This window comes from Protopterus annectens, chromosome 2.part0 (genome assembly GCF_019279795.1).
Source record: "Protopterus annectens isolate FY-2018-M chromosome 2.part0, PAN1.0, whole genome shotgun sequence".
NCBI classification, from domain to species: domain Eukaryota; kingdom Metazoa; phylum Chordata; order Ceratodontiformes; family Protopteridae; genus Protopterus; species Protopterus annectens.
The window spans coordinates 862149899-862170710 of NC_056728.1; the positions used below are offsets into that span (position 1 = coordinate 862149899).

General features: G+C 41.0%; 1 protein-coding gene across 1 annotated transcript in view; it reads left to right on the top strand.

The window, feature by feature from the left end:
* JAK2 (Janus kinase 2) overlaps nt 1-20812 on the top strand; it is a 2444284-nt gene that overhangs the window by 1128270 nt on the left and 1295202 nt on the right. Inside the window, exon 7 of the mRNA XM_044060357.1 lies at nt 15770-15887. Within this exon, the coding sequence (XP_043916292.1) occupies nt 15770-15887 (118 nt within the window). The remainder of the gene's footprint in view (nt 1-15769; nt 15888-20812) is intronic.

Consider the following 20812-nt stretch of genomic DNA (forward strand, 5'->3'; position numbering starts at 1 on the left):
CAGCTCTTATCCTCTTCTGATACCTCCCCAGATTACCCCACTGAGGAGGTCCCTCAGAAGAGGAAATGTAAGAGATAACCCCTAGATTCCCCGGAGGAATCCTTAACAGAGGACACTGACTTTAATGAAGGGGAGGGTTACCCACAGTCACCCCCAGAAGACGTATCCTTTAGTGACATCATTGAGATCCTTAAACAGAGGGGTGGCTCTCTCTCTTCGGAGAAGTCAGTGTACCTGCAGGCTTTCGACGCTCAACACTCTACCTCTTGGGTAACTCTGCCCACTGACAAGCTCATTAAGTTGATCTCACAGCGGGTGTGGAAGACTCCTGACACCATAGAACCTATCCCAAGAGGCTAGACAAAATTCTAACTGCACCAGCGTATCACCAGTTTTGGTCAAAGGGTTTACCGGTACATGCCATGGTGGTCATGGTGGCCACAAAAAAGGAACTGGCAGAGGAAAGTTTCGCTATCCACCCTCCTAATGGAGAGTCTCGGACAATGGTTTGCCAATTGGGTTTATGCTTCCTCTACCTTTGCATTGCAGTCTTTGAACTTCATGGCATACTTTACCAGACTTCATAGGGATCTGATTAAAGAGCTGTCAGACACCCTGGCAGGATCTGTATCTGAAGAAGTCCAAGATAAGGTTGCTTCCCAGTTGGCACTCGAGTCCATTTCAAATTCATCCACGAGGCTCATAGCACATGCAGCCGAAGGGATCACAAGAGCAGAGGGATCGGGCGTAGCCAAGAGAGACATGCCTGGACGCACTTAAGTAAATTTGTGAAGCCATTCAAGTCCTCATTCGTCAATGTCCTCTGTGACGGATTATCCCTTTTTAACCCTAAAGTTTGCGAAACCTTGTCCAGGATCATAGAAAGTTACTAGACTATTAGCCCTGAGGCCCTTACAAGCCTAGCCAAGAATTTAGCCCATGTTCCAACAAGTCAGACCCTATGCCACTGTCCATCAGGGACACAGGTGGAATCCCAGGGCTGTATTTTCTGTTCCCCATCTAGATATCCTGGTTGCTCTTAAAAAGGGTTAATGAGGTACTCTGCTTGACGTGTAGAGGGAGTCTATTGCACAAAAGGGGGAGTCTGTGTCACATCTGTCCTGCCAACAAGTCCTATTGATGTCACAGACCAGGTTGAGGTCGCACATGCGGGTTACTCAAGTGGAGTTTGACTTGCGGATATGCAGCAATCCCATCAAGGTGGGATCTGAGATCGCTTTGTATGCCAGACAGAGGTCTCCTCTGAGGAGTCTGTGTAGGGTAGATGTTTGCCCTGGGTTCTCCAGGTGAGGAACATCAGTGGTCTCTCCAGCTGCTGCATGTGCTTTGTGAAGTGCATGCTGAAAGGGGCATTGGACTCAATAATGGGTCTTATAATGGAAGAATACAAGGATGTTATGACCACCTTGTCCTTGGTGAGATACCATTATTAACGAATTGGGCCATGTAGAACGCAGTCCGTACAATGGAGGAAATATGGTGGTCAAAAGTCGGCTTGCTATGAACCTGGGTGCCTAAGTCCCTCATGACTAATTGCGTGCTTAGGACCTTATTGTTAATGTGATAATTTTTGCTGATGTCACTCTCCCCAAGGGGGATGATGGTGATACCAGAAAGTAAGCCAATTGTTAGTCATTTTCTGTTTGTATTGAGGCATCTTTCTGGGTGACTGCAGAATGCTGCTTAAGGCTAGAAACATACATGCCTGGAACATATGTTCAGTGAGCTCGATCATGTCTCTCTTCATATAGTACAGGGAGGTACATCTCAAGTCATTCACGCCAACGTGGACTATGACATAGTCATAACAGTACCTGTTGAGAGACTTAAGTGCATGGGTGATATGGTGGAGTCTGGCACTTGACAAACAACTAGCTGTGACTTTTTTCTTATCCAGTCTGGTGAGGGGCACATCTGTGTCTATCACAATGGAGTTTCCTATGACTAATATGTTGGGTTTATGTTTAGGCCTTAGTGGCTGTGAGACACAGGTTTGTGGACAATGTGTGGTGTGGTGGGCAGTGGAGTTCACATATGTTTTTGCCTCGGAGGTCTCTTTTGTTTGGGTATGTTTTTATTGAGGACCTCCGCATAAGGGGAGTGTGTTGTGAAGATGTGGGTGGTGTTTAAGTGGTGTTTGTGTTGACAACCTTCTCAGTGCCAGATATACTGGCTTATGGGGGAGAGAGCAATGACTCTTGCATCTTGATGTAACTGCATCTTTCACAAATTGTGTTCCTAGGTGGTAGTATTGGTGGGATGTCCATGTACATTAGGCAGTTGCTACATTGTCTCAGGATGCCCATATCAACCAGACTGGCAGGAGAAATCTTAGGAAATTGTCCACCCATATTTGTCAGAAACTGAAGGAGAGAGGCCAGAGAGAGCTAAGAGGGTGGAAGGTCTAAGAGTAGTACTACTAGGTGATCACAGAAGTGCTTATAAGGGAAAATTTGTAGTTGGAATACCTCTGAAAGGGTTAAAAAAAAAAGTGCACCTGCAGCAAACCTATATCTAGACTATGCTACTCAATTTAAAGTTAAGAACAAAGTAAACAAAAAAAAAACTCACAAAGAAGCACAGACAAAAGAAAAGAACTAACTGTATGAAAAAGTACAGTTAAACAGTAACAGAATGCAGTAAATTCAGTTAAACAGTAATGAATTGCAGTAGATAGCAATAAAATATAGTTAATCAGTAAATTGCTTTAAAACGGTGCAAATGTGATAAATTGGTTCACAATCAACAACAGAAAAAACAGCTCAAATAAAGCAGCAATTCATTAGAATACTGTCATTGATTTAATAAGGCTACCAACAGGCAGTAATAAATATGGCAAACTAAATGCAGTTTAACTCCTAAGAACAAGCAGCAAAATGAAGTAGGAAGAGATGCAGTTTTTTAGTAGAAGGTGAGGAGACAGAAGATAATTCAATGGGTGGGCCTTCACAACTTCTCACTCTACACAGTAGAATGAGCTGATGTAGTGGGACTTGGGGGAGTGTCCAGTATCAAATTTATACTAGAGACGGGCAACTCTGAGCCACTAGGCTTTAATACCACAACAGCAGCTGGGCAGGTGAATGGGATACATAAGATCAGAACAGAGGTAAGGATTGAATTCACTGCACAGGTGTGAAAATGATGGGAAGACCCTTTCTGCAATGGGCGTATGTTTTTCTACTCCTTAACAGTCCTATTCTAAGTAACAGAGGAGCCGGAAAATGTTTCAAAAAGTCCTAAGGGCCTTTCCAGGTCACACATGGCAGTGGCACCTCCAGGGGCAGAGGGGCAAACTTTAATGGAAGACACCATTCTTGTGGCAGAGGTCATCCGCAAAATGAGGGATGTTCTTCATGTTTCACTGTTGCAGTCATTACATTTGGGTTATCTGCTTGCAGGTGGCCCTCAGTCGGCCTGATTAACAAAGTCTTAGGTCCTGCGTCGGTTGCTGTCCTTCTTCCATAACGTCAGGTCATCAAGGGTATAAAACATGCATCCAACGCCATTACATCAGTCTTTCTTGCTGTGCGGTGCCCGAAGCAGAAGCAGTTCACAAGTGCCGGTCGTCCGACTCCTGAAATTTTCATTTTCGAATTTCAGAACTGAAGTCTTTGACTAAAGCTAAGTACCCCATTGGGGAAACTTTTTCTTGCTCTTTACCGATGTCAGTAAAAGTTAATAATTGCATTACTTGTGGAAAGAAAATACCTCATAAAGATTTTCATTCGTACTGTATTCCTTGCCTAGGCCCTGACCACGATGTACCTTGTTGTCGGTTTTGTGCTTTATTTAATCCCTGATGCAGAGGACTCCATTCCCTCTGCTTCCCCTCCTGAGGATTTTTCTTTTGGGGAAACCTTACATATTCTAAGGGAGCATTTCCACTGGGAAAGCCAGGATTGTTCGGATTCAAAAAAGAGGCTTAGGGATTTCCTCCTTCTACCTCAGGATAGGCCTTTAGCTATTCCTCCTGTACTAGACATTGTTGATGATGCTTTTTCGGAATCTAGTTTGGCCCCAATACCCTGCCTCCTGCTCCCAGAAAACCTGACAGATACTACAGGGTCCCTGAGTCCCACAAGTTCCTTTTTAAAAATCCTATTGCAGATCCAGAGACTATTTCACAGGGGCCCAAGGGCATTAAGGCTTCTACTGCTAAAAATCCTACCCCTTCTGATATTCTGATAGAGACTCCAGGGCGCTGGATAGATGGGGTAAGAAGGTTTACACTTCTGCAACCTTGACCATTAGGGCTTTAAACTGCCAGTTTCATATGTTAGTGTCAGTAACATGTTATTGGACTGCTTAAACAAAAAATGATGCTGATTCCTGACTCTGTGGAAAATAAAGAATTACAGGATTTAATGCATCCTGCTGAACAAGTTGGAAAACATACTTTGCAATGTGGTTTTGATTCATTAGAGGCCTCTTGCAGGGCTACTTTTAACTGGGTCTGTGCTCAGAAGGCATGCTTGGCTTAAGGAGCAATCTTTGCCTCCTCATGTTAAAGCTAAATTGTTGGATGCTCCTTTAAATCAGGACCGCCTGTTTGGCAACAAGGCTGAGGAAGTTCTTAAAAAGATGGAAGATAAAACTAAATCTATGCAGTGAAAGATTTTTTACAAGTTCAGCCTCCTAGATTTAGTAGGCACTGGCCCTCTAAGAATAGGTCCTTTCCAGCCCCTTCCAGGTCTTCTCAAGCCAAACCCAGACACAGCAAAATCCCCAGGTTTCAGTCCCAGGGGACACACAGAACTAAGCAGTGGGGGGGCCTCCACTTACAAATCAGGAAATAATAAGACTCCGTCCTATGGTATACTGTCTCAATGACTTCCTTTTAAAATTTCCAAGCACTTATCAACTGACTGCCCCTTTGGGGGGAAAGATTGCTCTTCATGCAAAGAATTGGGAACTCATTACCCAGGACAAATGGGTTTTAAATATAGTATCCCAGGGATACAGATTTCACTTCCACACATTGCCAGCACCAAGCAGGTGGCCGGACTTACCCCCAAATCAGTGGGCAGAGGCCCAAAAACAAGTACTTTCTCTCTCAAGCATGGGGGCTATTCAGCTGGTACCAGAAGAGGAAAAGGGACAAGGTTTCTACTCTAGACTTTTCCTGGTACCCAGAAAAGACAAGTCATGGCGTCCTATCCTGAACCTGTCTACTCTAAACACCTTTTTGGAGATTCCAAAATTCAAGATGCTGACACTTCAATTACTTACTGTGCTAGGCAAAGATGCCTGGTTGGCAACAATAGATTTTAAAAGAAGCATACCTGCACATGCCAATCAGGGAATCTTGCAGAAGATACCTACGCTTCAAAGCAGGCTACATGCACTATCAGTTCTCTGCACTGCTCTTTGGCTTATCTACTGCGCCCAGGGTTTTCACAAAGTGCCTGGCTCCAGTAATTGCATTTTGCAGGCAACGAAATATTCAAATATACCCATACCTGGACGATTGTCTAATTCAGGCAGAAAGCCAGGACATACTTTTGAATCATCTGGCCTTTGTACAAAGGGTTCTAACTTGTCTGGGGTACACCATAAACGAAAAGAAATCACACCTGGTACCCTGTCAACAAATTATATTCCTGCGATCAAACTTGAATACAACTTCCCAGATGGCTTACCTCATGCCAGAGAAACATTCATTTGACAACCTACTTCAAAAAAGTGGCCACAAAAACCCTTCTGTTTGCAAGACAAATACTAAGCCTTGAGGTTCATGGCCTCCTGCATTCTTCTAATTCCATATGCAAGACTGCATATGAGGAAACTACAGTGGTATCTAAAAAGCCTATGGTGTCAACATTCTCAAGACCTAGAAACAATGATTCCTATCATACCTTGCCTACACCTAGTGTTCCTTTGGTGGGCAGAGGCCTGCCACCAAAACAAGGGACTACCTTTCAAACCATCCCCTGCTGCCCAAATCCTAACAGACTCATCAGACTATGCATGGGGGGGCTCACCTGGCAGGGAAGTGCATTCAGGGCAAATGGAACCCAAGTCAAATGCACCTGCATATCAATCAAAAAGAAAGTTAGTTGTACAGAATGCTCCTACAGCCTTCAAGGACCACATTCTTCCAGGACAACTACTGGTAGAGACGGACAACACCACTATTATGTGGTACATAAACAAGCAGGGGGGTACACATTCTTATCCCTTCTGCAGACTAGCCATGGCATTGTGGAACACAGCCTTGAGCTACCAAATGCACCTACAAGCTCAATTCCTGCCAGGAAAATTAAATACACTGGCAGACGGACTAAGCAGAAAACTCATGGACCCACACGAGTGGAAACTGGAACTAAGGATTTTCAACATGTTGACAAGCAAATGGGGGAGCCCAGATATAGACCTGTTTGCCTCTCCCCAGAACTACCACCTGGACAAATTCTGCACAAGGACTCCTCACAAACAAGCCTGGAAAGTGGATGCTCTCTCCTTCAGCTGGAAAAACCCATCAGTCTATGCCTTCCCCCCTCTGCCTCTGCTCTCCAAAGTACTACTAAAAATCAAACAGGACAAACCAATAATGATTTTGATTGCTCCAGACTTACCGCGCCAGCACTGGTACCCCCCTCTTGTGCAGTGTGCCACGGTTCTCTCCATGGCACCTGCCTCAGACTCCTTCCCTATTGTCTCAGCAGGAGAACCAGATTCTGCACCCTCAGCAAACCTGTGATGGATATCATTTTAGAGGCAAGGAGGCCAAGTACTAGAAAATCTTGTGCTGAAAAATGGAAAAGATTCTGTGCCTGGAACCAAACTCAAGGGATGAGCACAGCAGCGCCCAATTTACCTCAGATTTTACAATACCTAACTGAGATGCTTCACAAGGGCCTGTCCTTTTCCTCCATTAAAATCCACGCCTCAGCCATTTCAGCTCATTGTAACACAGAACCTCCCCTCCTCTCTCACCCACTGCTCAAGCAGTTCCTCAGAGGGGCCAAAATTTTGAGACCACCCAGGAGAGCTCCAACCCCAGCCTGGGACTTTAACTTTGTCTTGGAGAAACTCACTTTACCTCCTTTCGAGCCAGCTGCTACTGCAGACTTAAAATTTCTTTCTTGCAAAACAGCTTTCCTTTTAGCAATCACTTCAGCTAGAAGGGTATCTGAATTACAGGCCCTTATGGCAGTGGAGCCTTTCATCATCTTTCATGCATACAGGGTGTCCCTCAGAAACAATCCATCCTTCATGCCCAAAGTGGTATCCAGTGTGGCTCTTAATCAGTCCATTCATTTGCCAACCTTCTTTCCCAATCCACGGAGTAAAGGGGAACAGATACTGCATTTCCTAGATGTGCACAGACAACTTAGATTCTACTTAGACAGGGCTACACCTCAACGGAAATCTGAACTGCTGGTGGCATTTGCTGCAGGGGCAGAGGTTAAGGCTATTTCAAAGCAAACCATTTCTAAATGGATAAGCCATTGCATTAATTTCTGCTATAAGCACCATGGAAAACCTATCCCCCAGGGGATCAGACCTCACTCCACCAGGGCTGCATCTACCTCTACAGCCTTTCTCACAGGCATCCCTACCAGGGACATCCTAGAAGCTGCTTCCTGGAATTCTGTACATACTTTCACCAAACATTATCATTTGCCAATTTTCTCTAAATCCAGAGCTGGCTTTGCCACTGCAGTCTTGCAGGGCCTTAGAGCTGACCTTAATGCTATTTAAAATTTTCCTCCCAACCATAGCTTTGGGAATCTACCCAAATGTAATGACTGCAGCAGTGAAACACAAAGAACAAAGTACAGTTGTGTACACTTACCATAAATGTAGATGTTCGAGTGTATTCACTGTTGCAGTCCTGGTTACCGTCCCTCCAGCCCCCTAACTTTACTATGCTTAATAGCCTTTTTGGTGTATTTGCTTTTTTGTCAAAGGTATATCTTTGTACTTTTTATATTTAATTGCTTCCCAGTAGGGGGGCATCTGACATCTGGGGCAAGAAAAACTGATGTAATGGCGTTGGCTGCTTGTTTTATACCCCTGACGACATGACGTCATGGAAGAAGGGACAGCAACCGACACAGGACCCAAGACTTTGTTAATGAGGCCAAGTGAGGGCTACCTGCAAGCAGATAACCCAGATGTAATGACTGTAACAGTGAATACACTCAAACTATCAATGCTCCTGAAAAGGAGGCCTGGTTTCTTTCTTCTGGAAGCATTCAGGGGGGCATTTATCCTTGCACCAAAACGCCTGGCTCAGGATAACTTTGGATGTTTGGGTGCAGAGGAATATAACCGGAGGATATACCACACCCTTCCTTTCTCTTCCCCACAACTCCAGGACGGTCTCTGACGTTTCATCCAGTCAGGGGGAACCAGCATCATTAGAAATTCAAAAACTGCTAGAAAAGAGAGTCATTCAAGAGATCCCTCCAGACTGGGTAGAATCCAGGATTTACTCAAGATTCTTTTTAGTGCCAAAGAAAACAGGAGACTAGAGACCAATTTTGGATCCAAGTGTTTTGAACAAGTCAGTTTGACAGACAAAATTCCAGATGGTCATGTATCCGTTTATTCCTTCATTTCTAGGGAAAGACAATTGAATGTGCTTGATAGATCTCCAAGACGCATATTACCACATAAAAATGGACAAGCGCTCAAGGAGATTTCTCCACTTCTGGCTGGGAGCCAGTCATTATCAGTTAAGAGCTCTGCCCCTTGGCTTCACCACAGCCCCCAGGGTGTTCACCAAAAGGATGGCAGTAGTTGCAGCTCACTTGAGACTGCAAGGATTCTGTGTGTTTCCGTATTTAGATGATTGACTCATTATTGCTCCCAGCAGGCATCTTCTAGAACAAATAAGAGACCATGTCCTCCAGACTTGCACCAACCTAGGGATCACTGTAAATTACAAAGTCGCAACTGGCTCTTAGCCAAACTTTATAGCTCATTGGAGCAATACTAAACACCAGGTATTGCATAGCTTCCCTCCCTTATCTAAGATTGCAAAAGTTCAGGGCCCAAGTGAAGACAATTGTCAGAAACAAGAGTGTGACAGCAGGACTAGTCCTACAAGCCTTAGGGTCTAAGGCAGCAGCCATAACAGTAGTTTCCCTAGCAAGATTTCACATAAGAATCTTTCAGTGGCTTTTATCATCCCAGTGGTCAATACTGCATCAACCAATGTCAGATCAGGTCTTGATTACCAATCATTGCAAGAAAGACCTAGCTTAGTGGATTCATTCAGATGAAATTCTTTTGGGCCTCCCCTTTGTCCTTTCTCAACCCCAAGGGCATAGTGACCATTAACGCTTCCCAGATGGGGTGGGGGCATTATTTGGGCAAGACTGTCCAAGGTACATGGTCCCCAGTGGAGGCCAGGTTGCATATCAGTGTCCTAGGGCTGAGGGTAGTGCTTTTAGCATTGCAGGCTTTTCAGACTGCTCTCCCCTCTGGAACAATTGCAGTTCAAACAGACAATATTGGTGGTTTGGTACAGCAACAAGCAATGAGGAACCAAGTTGTACCTCCTTTGTTGTGAAGCTCTCAGAGTCTTGGCAGTAGGTGATGTCTTCCAACCACTTTCTGATAGCAACTCATATTCTGGGGAGTTCCACTGTGATAACAGGCAAACTAAGCAGATGCATTCTCCTGCCTCACGAGTGGTCTCTTAATCCCAAAGTGCCTAAGAAGATTTTTCATCACTGGGGCCAACCTTGCTGCAACCTATTTGCATCGCCCCTCAACAACAAGTGCAGCAGCTACTTTGCCCTTGTCCCCCCTCCACGGGAGTCACCTAGAACCACTCTCCTGCACAATTGGCCCTCCGGACGTCGATATGCCTTTTCCATTAATCCCAATTTCTAAAGAAACTGATCACGTTAAAGAGCAAAGTAGTCTTCATTGCTCCCTTCTGGCCTGGACAGATATGGTTCCCCTTACTTTGGCCTTATCTGATTCGGCAACTGTGAACTCTGGACCCAGGTCCGGATCTCTTGTCCTATCCTGAGGGATTAGTTCACCCAAACCTTCAAAACCTCTAGCTCACAGCTTAGCTTCTCCAGTTCCACTGATTGTCAAGCATAACAAAATTTCTTCTCCAGTTCATATGATTCTGTTGGCCTCCCATAAACCTTCCACCAGAAAACTCTGTAGCAGTAAATGGAAGAGGTTTTCTTACTGGGCTCATGGTAATATTGATCCCTTCTCTGTTCCTTTCGATAGTCTTAGAATTTTTGGCTTTGCTTTTTGAAGCAGAGGCCTCTTCCTCTACTAGCAGCTATTTTAAATTTTCATAATGGGTGTAAAAATTGTCTCTAACTTCTCATAGACTTTGCAAAGCATTTTTAAAAGGGACCTTGATGTTAAAGCCTCCGTATAAGGACCCTTATACACCTTTGGATTTAAACTTGGTGTTACAGACAATGGTGCATACCACCTTTGAGCCTGCTGCTGACTGCAACATGAAATTCTTATCTTGGAATACTATATTTCTGGTAGTGATTACTTCCAACAGAAAGATGCCAGAAGAATTTCAGAAAGTCGAGCATTATCTTACAAACCACATTATTTGATATTTCACAAAGACAGGGTTTCCTTGAGAACAAACCCTTCCTTTTTACCAAAAGTGGTGTCAGAAAAGAATATTAATCAAGTAATCAGCTTACCAGTATTTCTTCCTAATTTTTCAAACAAAGGTGAATACTGTTTGCATTTACTAGATGTTCGACAGTTATGCTTCTGTCTTCATAGAACTGAAGACATAAGGAGGTCTGACCACCTGTTTGTTTTTTCAAGTACTAGAATGGGCAAGCCAATTACCAAGGTTACCTTATCTAGATGGATAAAAGATTGTATTTCCTTCACATACAACAAGAGGAAAGTCTAATTATCAGGGCCTTTTAAGACGCACTGTACCAGAGCTGTGGCTGCTTCAGCAGTGTCAGTTTAAGGCTTCCTTGGACGTTGTTTGTGCAGCAGCAGCATAGGCTTCCCCACATACCGCTATTACTGATTAGAAATTGGATTTGATCTCTAGGGGAAGAGTGTTTGGTTCTGTGGTGCTCAAGAATATCCTTCAGTGAGTCCTCCCAAGATCTAAGGTAGCTGGGGACTCTGTCCCATAGGTCACTGATAAATGAAGATTGACAACATCAAATAAAGAGGTTATGTACCTACCAGAAAGTTCCATCTGTGTTGTTAGTCTTCATTTATTCTTGACTGCCCACTCTCCATCCCCTTTCCATTCAGGCTCTTGGTGAAATGAATTATGGTCCTAGTTGTGCATTTCTTCATGTGCGACTCCAGATATGGCCTCTGTAAAGGTGTTAGGATTATATTTTCTGTTTGCAAACTCGATCAGAGGTAAATGGGAGAGGAGCGTCCTGGATAGGACTTAAGCTCAAGAGTTTTTGGTTCTCGTGGGCTGTAGTATCGCCCGAGTTGGTTCCGATATTTGGAACCAAACCCCCATACGTGAAGGATAAATGAAGATGGACAACACAGATGAAACGTTATGGTAACTACATAACTTCTTTTTTTTTTTAATCTTCTGTCACTATTTGATCTGCTCTAGCAATAAGTATTATTCCTGTTTTCTTTTATCCCTGATATCCTTCTGAATGTCAGTCCTGAAATCCTTTCTTTGTCTAAGTATGTGCATTTATGTCCAAATGTATCTTCTAAAATATTGCTATTTGCACCTTGAATTTCTTCATATAATTCAATACTTTTTGGTTTTTGCATATACCTGTAAGGCTATATATATGGACAGAGTAGCCATTATGATAGAAAGCTGATGCTCCCAGTTATTATATATGACAGTTGTTTTGGCTTACATGCACACACTATTGTTTGACAAAGTAATCTTTTATGCAGTTGCTTTTTCTTGTCTCCATTTGAACCTTTGGCATACTTTTCAAGATTTTTTGCTTCAGTGAAAAAGCACACTCAAAAACTAAGTACATTTTCAAAACTCCACATAACATTTTAACTTGGAATAAACACTCAGAACTATGTACAGTTTCAGTAGTTGGTTTACCCCTCTAGATAAGAACAGTTGCCTCAAGTTGATGGCTGCACCCACAGGCATTACGCAATCTAAAATTAAAGTTACCAATGCTAAAGTGCATGTTACTGTCTGCCTTTCCACTTACACTGATTAATGGCTTTTCTTTTCTTATTGCTATGCCCATCTCTGAAGCGAAAAGCAAGGATGCTTTCAATGAACATGAACTTTTAGCCCTAAGAAATACACTGGCTACCTTTAAGTAAATTGTGTACTACTCTGTTAAATGCATTAGAATATTAAGGCTACTGGAGAGACTGCTACTTTTACTTCCCACAGTTGCAGACTTTCATTTTTCAATTAACTGCTTTCCACTTCACCTTTCAGTGCTGTGTTTCTTTCAGCAAAGAGTCAGCAGAACTCAAGATTAATTGTTTTCTGCTGAAAACAGTTCATCTGCAAGTAAAAGTAGATAGCCGTTTTTTTTCTCATTGTTAACTTTGCAGGTGCATGAACAAATATTTATATATTTCACTATGAACACAATGTACAGAACATCTGTAGACTTGTCTGCCATTGAGAACATTCGTTAATGGGCCAAAAAAAGCCAGTAGCTTTGCAGGTGAAAGAAACTTAACCATTTCCATGGCTGTCATCGTTTTTGTCATTTTTCAAGCCTGATTGCTTAAAAAGGAAGTTAATCTTGTTATCCATCCATATAAAAACAAGGGAAATTAACATATTCAGTGTATAATATGATCAGTGCACTTTTACACCCAACCCCAGCAGCCCAAGATTATAGCCTTATATTAACTTTAAATTGTTTCTCTCCAGCCTTTCCTATCTTATTACAGTGTAATACATGTGTATCTTACTATTAAGAAAAATACTTTAATGTATTTATAATATACATAATTCATTGATGAGATCTCCCCACACATTTAAAATATCCATGATTTCATGCTATGCAAAACTACTCTACAGTATAACGTGATTTACATTGTGAAATTATTTATATAACTATTAATAAGAACAAAAACTGTTGTTCTCTACCACTTTTTTTCTTTACTGATGCATTACAATTGCTAGTCTTCCTGATCATCTCTATTTCTCAAGACCATCTCCATTTCTCAAGACTCTTCTCTGGTTCAAGTTCAAAGTACTACTGATTCTTCTAGTCAGCTCTTATGTTTTTTGTCTCAAGCATTTTCTTTTGCAACAATGGAAAATATTTCACTGGCAAAGTCTCACTGTGAACTTTGTTGTTGAAATAATAGAAAAGCAAACTTGTCTTCTACTTGCTGGCTCACTTTTTGTTGGATAAATATTTCCTTTTTAGCTTGTTCTGCTTCAGAAAAAGTTTTTGATCCTTTATAAAAAAAATATTCTGAAGACACCTAGATACAGCAGCTTGAATCTCACTCCTGCCTCTCAAAATTCACTGATTGCTGAGATAAATGTGCTTCTGTTCTGCCTGATATTCAGTGAATAATCCTTTCCCAAAAGCAGTCTGTCTCTTATGTTTAATACTGTTTCTTTCTACCACAAGTTTGTCAGGTGCAGCTTTTTTGATGGTATGACTCAGTAATGTGTGTTTCCTAGATTTTGGGCTGACCCAAGTAGGCCGTCAATGACTATAAATGTATAAACAGCAGAAGGTTGTTACCAATGTATACTTTTAAAGTGGACTATTTTCCCTCTTACAGCATAAATCACTTAAATGTAAAGCTAATCTCAATTTCCATGGCAAGGAGGTTTCATATGATAGCAACCAAGAAAAATGGAAACTAGTGCCCAAAATGACCAAACTCAGTAGAAAGCACTATGAGGAAATAAAGCTGCAGTTAATAGTTCGTTGATTTAATGGTGCAACAACTAAAACATTAGAAGAAAAACTCCACAATCCGTTTTAGTTTTTAGCTTCACTTCATCAGACAACATAAAGCCCTCAAGCTCATGCCCTTATATATTAACATCACTAATTGACAATCATACACTTAGACAGTTAATTAGTTCAAACAAGCACTAAAAGTTAAACAGCTTACTAAACTTATACTGAACTTTACATATAAATATAGCATCATCTTTAATACATTAATAACTAACAAACATGCATTTTCCTGACACATACTCATATCATTAAAAAACATATATATATAAGTTAGTCAGTATAAGTTTAGTAAGCTGTTTAACTTTTAGTGCTTGTTTGAACTAATTAACTGTCTTTAAGTGTATGGTTGTCAATTAGTGATAATATATAAGGGCATGAGCTTGAGGGCTTTATGTTGTCTGATGAAGTGAAGCGTAAACGAAAACGTATTGTGGAGTGTTTCAAGCGTTAATGTTTTAGTTGTTGCACCATTAAATCAACGAACTATTAACTGCAGCTTTATTTCCTCATAGTGCTTTCTACTGAGTTTGGTATGATAGCAGCCAAAACCAATATTAGTAAAGATATTATTCTTATGGCCAGGACTGCAGTATAAATGCACTGTACCCTTCATTTAATTCCTGCTGTGTAACTGCCAGTTTAGTTGCTTATTTGTACTTTCATAAAATTAATCAGTACCCTCCCCCACATCTTTCAAAACCACCCTGAAAGACTGTAGCTAAAATCTAGATCTGTTCTTGCTCATAACCAGGATAAACTATATCTGTAAATGTTAAGTACATTTTCATTCCTTATACCTCTTTACTCTCCCTTCTTCACTTCTACCAAATTCTCTTCCCTGACTTTCTCTCCAAGTATAGCGTAAGCCTGTTTTCCCTCACTTCGTATTGCATTTCGTCTTTGTACTAGACTAACTTACCTTTAATTTCTCTGCAAACTGTCTAAAATTGCTATAAATATTAAATGATTGTCATATAACTTGGATCGGTTCTTAACCAATGTTTTTATATTACCTCTAATTTGTTACAATTATTTTAACTGCAGGCATTTATTTTTTGTTTGCTTTATTTTTGAAGATTGTAAAATTATTGTTCTTAAAATGTTTTGTAAGAATTTGGAACTTTTTTCTCTGGGTCTCCCCTGAAAATGGGATTCTACCCAGTCGGACCTTCCTGATAATCAAGCGTCAATAAATAAATAAATGTTCTTCTAGTTTCTGTTGTACAGCAGAAAATCTCGGTCTTTCCCTGTGTGCTATGACTTCTAACTCTGTTTTTTTGAAAGAGCTTTTCTTGAGAAGCCTCATGGCTCAGCCAGCTTTTTCTTTCTTCTGCAGTTTTATCAGCTCGTTTGATTAGATACTTAAAGCTTCATCAACGTCTCTGAACATTAGATCAGACATAGAAATGTCCCTTTAATTGTCATAGAGCTTGTCCTCACTGGTTGAATTGGATAATGATATTTGGATTTTGGACATCTGTGCCTTAAATGTTTTGACCCAATGTGTAAATCATTAAAGTTCAGCTATTTCTGTGCTTGGCAAGTAATTCTCTGGTGTAGTAGTAGGACTAGGACTGTATTTGAGAAGTTGAAGTGGTGCTTATGTTTATCTTGCATTGCTGACCTTAGCTTGGTTTGTAATTTTTTTTTTTTAATATGTTCAATCACTATAATTTGCAGAGTTTGTGTTTTTACTGCTTTATGCAAATTTTATAAAGGTCTGAAACCACTGCAATGCAAGTATTTCTTGCTGTTATGACTTATAACAGATACTTGTCTGTATTTGCAAGTAAATCTAACTGAAATAGCTTTTATTCATCAGTAGATTTTAGAACTAGTTTTCAAAATGTTAACATTGCCAACAGGTTTTACTTTCCTCATTGGTACTCTAATGGCAGCAGCAGAGCCTTTCGGTGTGGTGTTACTCGAGGTACAGAAACTCCTGTTCTTGATGATGCAGTAATGTCTTATTTGTTTGCACAGGTATGTGGATTTTTTTTATGCCATTTTTGTCCTTTGTTGTGTAGGTTTTATTACACATTCTCTCTCCATTTCTTTTCTTGATTTTTGGATGGCTGTAGCTCTTACATTTGCAGGTGTAGATTTGTGGGTGCTTCATAAAGGTTATTTGACTAGGTATTGGATTTTAGAAAAAAAAGTACACTTATGTGGTCATTATATCATACTCCTGCAGTGATGTGCATGCCTGGGTTGCACCACCCTAGTGATTTGTCTGTTAGACATGTCTGTTATTCTTTCAGTGAAAGACAAAGTGAGGATGTACTAACATTTCCTGTTGGGGTTAAGATTTATTATCATAAAAAATATAGACATTATGTATTGGCCTGTGTGTGTGTGTGTTCTTGCTGTAATGGTGTGTCATTACAAGTCAGTAGTAACAACAGGGCACCATCTGTGGTTTATGGCTAGCTAGTGCCTATATTCAGAACTAACCCTATCAGTTTTTCCAGTAAGATGGAATTCAAGAAAACTCTACCGTCCAACATAGTTAAGCTCATCCTATGTTTTTCCCCTGTAGTGTAATCTAGATGAAAGTCGATGACATGATGGTAAGGAGGAGACTGGGCATCCTGTGTTTCCAGTAGACAAAGTGCAGGGGCAGTGCAGAAAAGCTATTTGCCTTGGGATTGAGACTTTGCTACTTATGGGAGGCAGATTGGAAATGGCGTGGGGAATGCAGTGAGGGTAGAGTCTTCTGAAGACAGTGAGGGATGTCATCAGAATTTAATGATAGAATTACGGCAGTCAGACTCCCGTGTAAAGGTGGAGTAGTATTCATAATCTAAGTCTACGGCCCTGCAGCAGCGTTGTGATAGTAAGGAAAAGAGTACATTCAGGCAGGAGTTGCAGAACTTGCTAGATACAAAGCAAGATCATGAGTTGGTGCTGATAATGGGGAACTACTTGCTCATATTGGGACTGTCACAAAAGGAGATACGCCAGCACAGCTATCTGGAATTTTGTAAATAATTATGTATCATTTGTGAATATCAACATGATTTATATGAGATGCCTGTGTTACAACTTTATTAGAACTGTATGTCATGTGTATATCAAACTTCTGGTACAGAAGTGTGTGTTGAAAACTTTTTGCAAAGTGCAGTTTGAACTGTAATCACAGTGTGCCATACTGGAATAGAACAGAAATGTACATGCACTATTGTAACTGTTTAAATGTATATATTTTAACAATGGAAACTGGAATACAGGAGGTTGACTTCAGAAAGATCACTGAAATTAAATTACTTTATGGCTGCGCCATAAAAGATAGTGCTTTTCAATTTTAATGCAGCAAGGAGAACACCGTGTCTAAAACTAGGGAGCGTTCAGTATTGTCTCTAATGTGAAATAATTCTTAGTCTTGAAATGTGAAGGAATGTAATTGTTTTATGACTTTAGCATCTACCAAAGATCTGAGGTCTTTGTATTTTCACAGGTAGGTGCTAAATACTGTCAGCTTCCAGCAGTGGGGGGTTTCACCTGGGATAGAGCTAGATAACAAGAAAGGATGTCATTCTGAAAGCTGTCCCAGCAAGCAATATTTGAGATATTAGTTTGAGAACTCAGAGAGAGAGAGAGAGAGAGAGTGCATTCTGTATTCTGTCTTGGACCTGACAACAAAAAACATTCACCACACATCTGCCTTGCTCTGTAAGTAAGTTTCTAGGTTTTAGTAACTCTGTTAGATATAGTCAGGAATATAGCAAAACTTAGTTTAGATATTTTTTTTATTTATTTATTTGAGACTGTCCTGCAATGTTGTTTTAAATATTTCCTGTGATTGTAAACTCTGTCACTGTGAATATATACTGAGTATTTTCTTGTTCTTTTATTATTTATTATTAAGTATATTTAAACCTTTCATTGTGGCTGATCTGTCTAGAGATATTTAAGCTTTGAGAGTACTTACATATTTATTTGGTGACACTGTGTGGGCCACTCCATATAACCTTGCTCTTGGTCAAGCTGCCATTTGTATTAATATTACACAGTAAGATTGGACACCCTTTGTTAAGGACCTTAAACTAGCTGATAAGGAGCTGGCTGGTGGCAGTGATAACTACTTTATAGTCTGGGCAAAAGGGGACATAGCTAGTAAACCTGTGCCAGCTTTTCCCAGGTGTGTGTGTGTGTGTGAATCAGACCTCAAAGAGGGTGTGTGTCAGCTACTTGGGCAGGGGCACAAAGCACTGGTTGGACAGAGGGGGTGCTGGAGGTCTTGGCTTGGCCACTCAGCTGAGATCTCAACTCTATAGCTGTGTCAATGGGGAGTCTTACTGGGGCTCTGGAGAAAGAGGGAGAAACCAGTCCTGAGACTGACTGTGATCTCTGTATGCTCTTAAGGGAAATTGTACTTGATGCAGAGAGTTGCATCTGAAAATACTGTGTGTGAACCTGTCATCCTTCAAATATACGCCCCCCACTGTTGCCAGTGGTGAGGATTGAGGCTCCTTAATTACTGGTTCAGTGGTGGGTCATTGCAGGGACAATCAGAGCAGGTTAAGTGTAAGTGTACAGGAACAAAGGCGACATTCACAACTGTGCGCAAACTGTGCGTAATAGGATCAGACACCTGTCACATTACTTTAAAAAAGTGCTGGAGAGAGTGGTTGATAAATATGAAGAATAGTAGAAAATAAAAATGGGAGATGAGCAGTTGAAATTCAGGTCAGGATGCAGCACAGATGAACCCCGTATTTGCAGTAAGATAGATGGAGGGAAGAAGATTGAGATGAGGAAGGAGTCCAGCTGGGCATTCTTAGATTAGGAGAAAATGTGTGGCAAGTTCCAGGAAAGCTGACTCGGGCAGTCGATGGTTCAAAGTTGCAGAAATATTGGTAGAATTAGTACAGGTTATGTACAAGGACCAAATGAAACAAGTACAAATTACGTTTGGACTCGCTAAGGGTTTCCCAGTGGGAATGAGTGCCATCAGGGTTCAGCTCTGAGCTCACTGCTTTTCATACTGGTGATGGACTACATTAGCAAATAGCACAAAGGAAACTGATCAATAAAGCTGCTGTATGTAGACAATTAAGACTTTGAACAGAATCTTCAGCAAATGATAGGAACAAACAGTGCAAAACTGAAGGGACATGAGATTAAACTGACTACAGACAAGACAGCTGTCTTGGCAGCAAATGGGTGAATGTGAAGAAGATGAAACTTGAGATAGAAAGGAAAAGAGTGGATAACAGCTTTAGGTGTGTGAAGTGGTGGTTGAGGAAAAGAGAAGTCTGAATGAGGTGGTCAAAGCTGGAGTCAGAGGGGCTGTAGCCAACTAACACAAAATGGTCGGGAGCGAGTGTTTTAACGAAGAATGCTAAATAAGTTGAAAAGTAGGGAGTATAAAATAGTGTTGCAGTAAGTACTTGTGTATGATACAGAAACCTGGGCAATGAAGACATAGCAGTTGAAGCTAGAGATGATAAAGAGCAACTGCCTGTGACAGCTGGTAGGATGTGCACTGTGGGACAGACTAAAAATTATACCATTATAGCAGAGGCCAGAGTAGCTTCAGTTGCAAAGAAAATGAAAGAGAGAAGATTGCATTGGTTTGGGCACGTGCAGGAAAACAAAAGATGATTTGGTGAAGTTGATTTCAGAGGGAGAGAGAGAGAGAGAGAGACAGGAAAAGGACAATAGAAAACAAGCACCACCAGCCAAGAGATGGAGGGATTGCATGAGAGAAGACCTGTGACAGCCCAGCATTCATCTGTTGAAGACTGTAAGAGAGTGGTACTGAGTCGAGAGGTGGGAAGACTTGATATGAAATGCTGACCCCATGTAGGAAAATGGGAAGAAAGGGGGTTGATGATGTCTAGCACCCAGAAACCTATCAGTATCTCTTAATGTTTTTGCTAAAAAAATTTTCCTGCCTTGGATCATGTGAGCCCTACCATTTTTTTGCCTTGTTCAAATCTCACGTTATTTCAGAAAAGACTTTGTTTCAGCCTGCGTGACTTAGGCTACATTTTCTGTAGGTCTTGGTATTAATCACCACCTTAAGTTGCTTTGCTAGGTTTAGTTAATTTTTCACATTAACAGCTAGTGAATTGAATTTTGAGTGAGTTAGATTTTGGATAAATTTGTGCGTGCAGAACAGTAGTTTATGCTGCAACATCACATTAACAGACTGTCAAGTACTCTCATTTTTGGACAGTTAAGTGTTGCTTGTATGCATTATTTAAAGGCAATATGAAAATCCAAAGAGAGATGGTAAGGTTTTCAGTATTTGTTCTAAATGATAACGTCCTGCCCCAGATAACTATCAGGATTGTTACAGTGAACAGATAAATTTGACATCTTAGGAAGAGTATGGAGAAGTTCTGGCAGATGTTTAAATACTGCAGTTTTGACTACTCCAGAAAACCTTGCTATTTTAGCTCTCCTGTTTTGCAGACTATTTAATTGTATAAAGTACTCTGGAGTTAGTACAGCTAAGGATCATTCAGTGTAAAAGAAAAAAAAATTACACTGCTTCCAGTTGCTGAAAAGTAACTTCAGTCACAGCACTGATACTGAGAAAGAGTATTGCCTTATGTCTAAGACATAAAGGGAGCCAAACTGCGGTGTGGGAGAATGTCACATTCAGTAAACCCTACACGGTCCACTTACAGGATAGCACACTGTTTTGGATACAGTAAATGGCTCTACGTGGTATGTAGAAATGTGCAAACAAGGTAAACACAGTGGCATGCTATAATTACATCATAACTAACTGAATTGTATGCTAATCATCCAATCCAAGATGGAGTAGCTATTCAACAAGCTATAATGCAACCATGTAGACTCAGTACTGGTTTTCCATGTGAATTCCATAACCTATTGGAATACAACCATGGAAAGGCTTCTACACAGAATGTTAGGGGCTGCTGTTGCTTTAA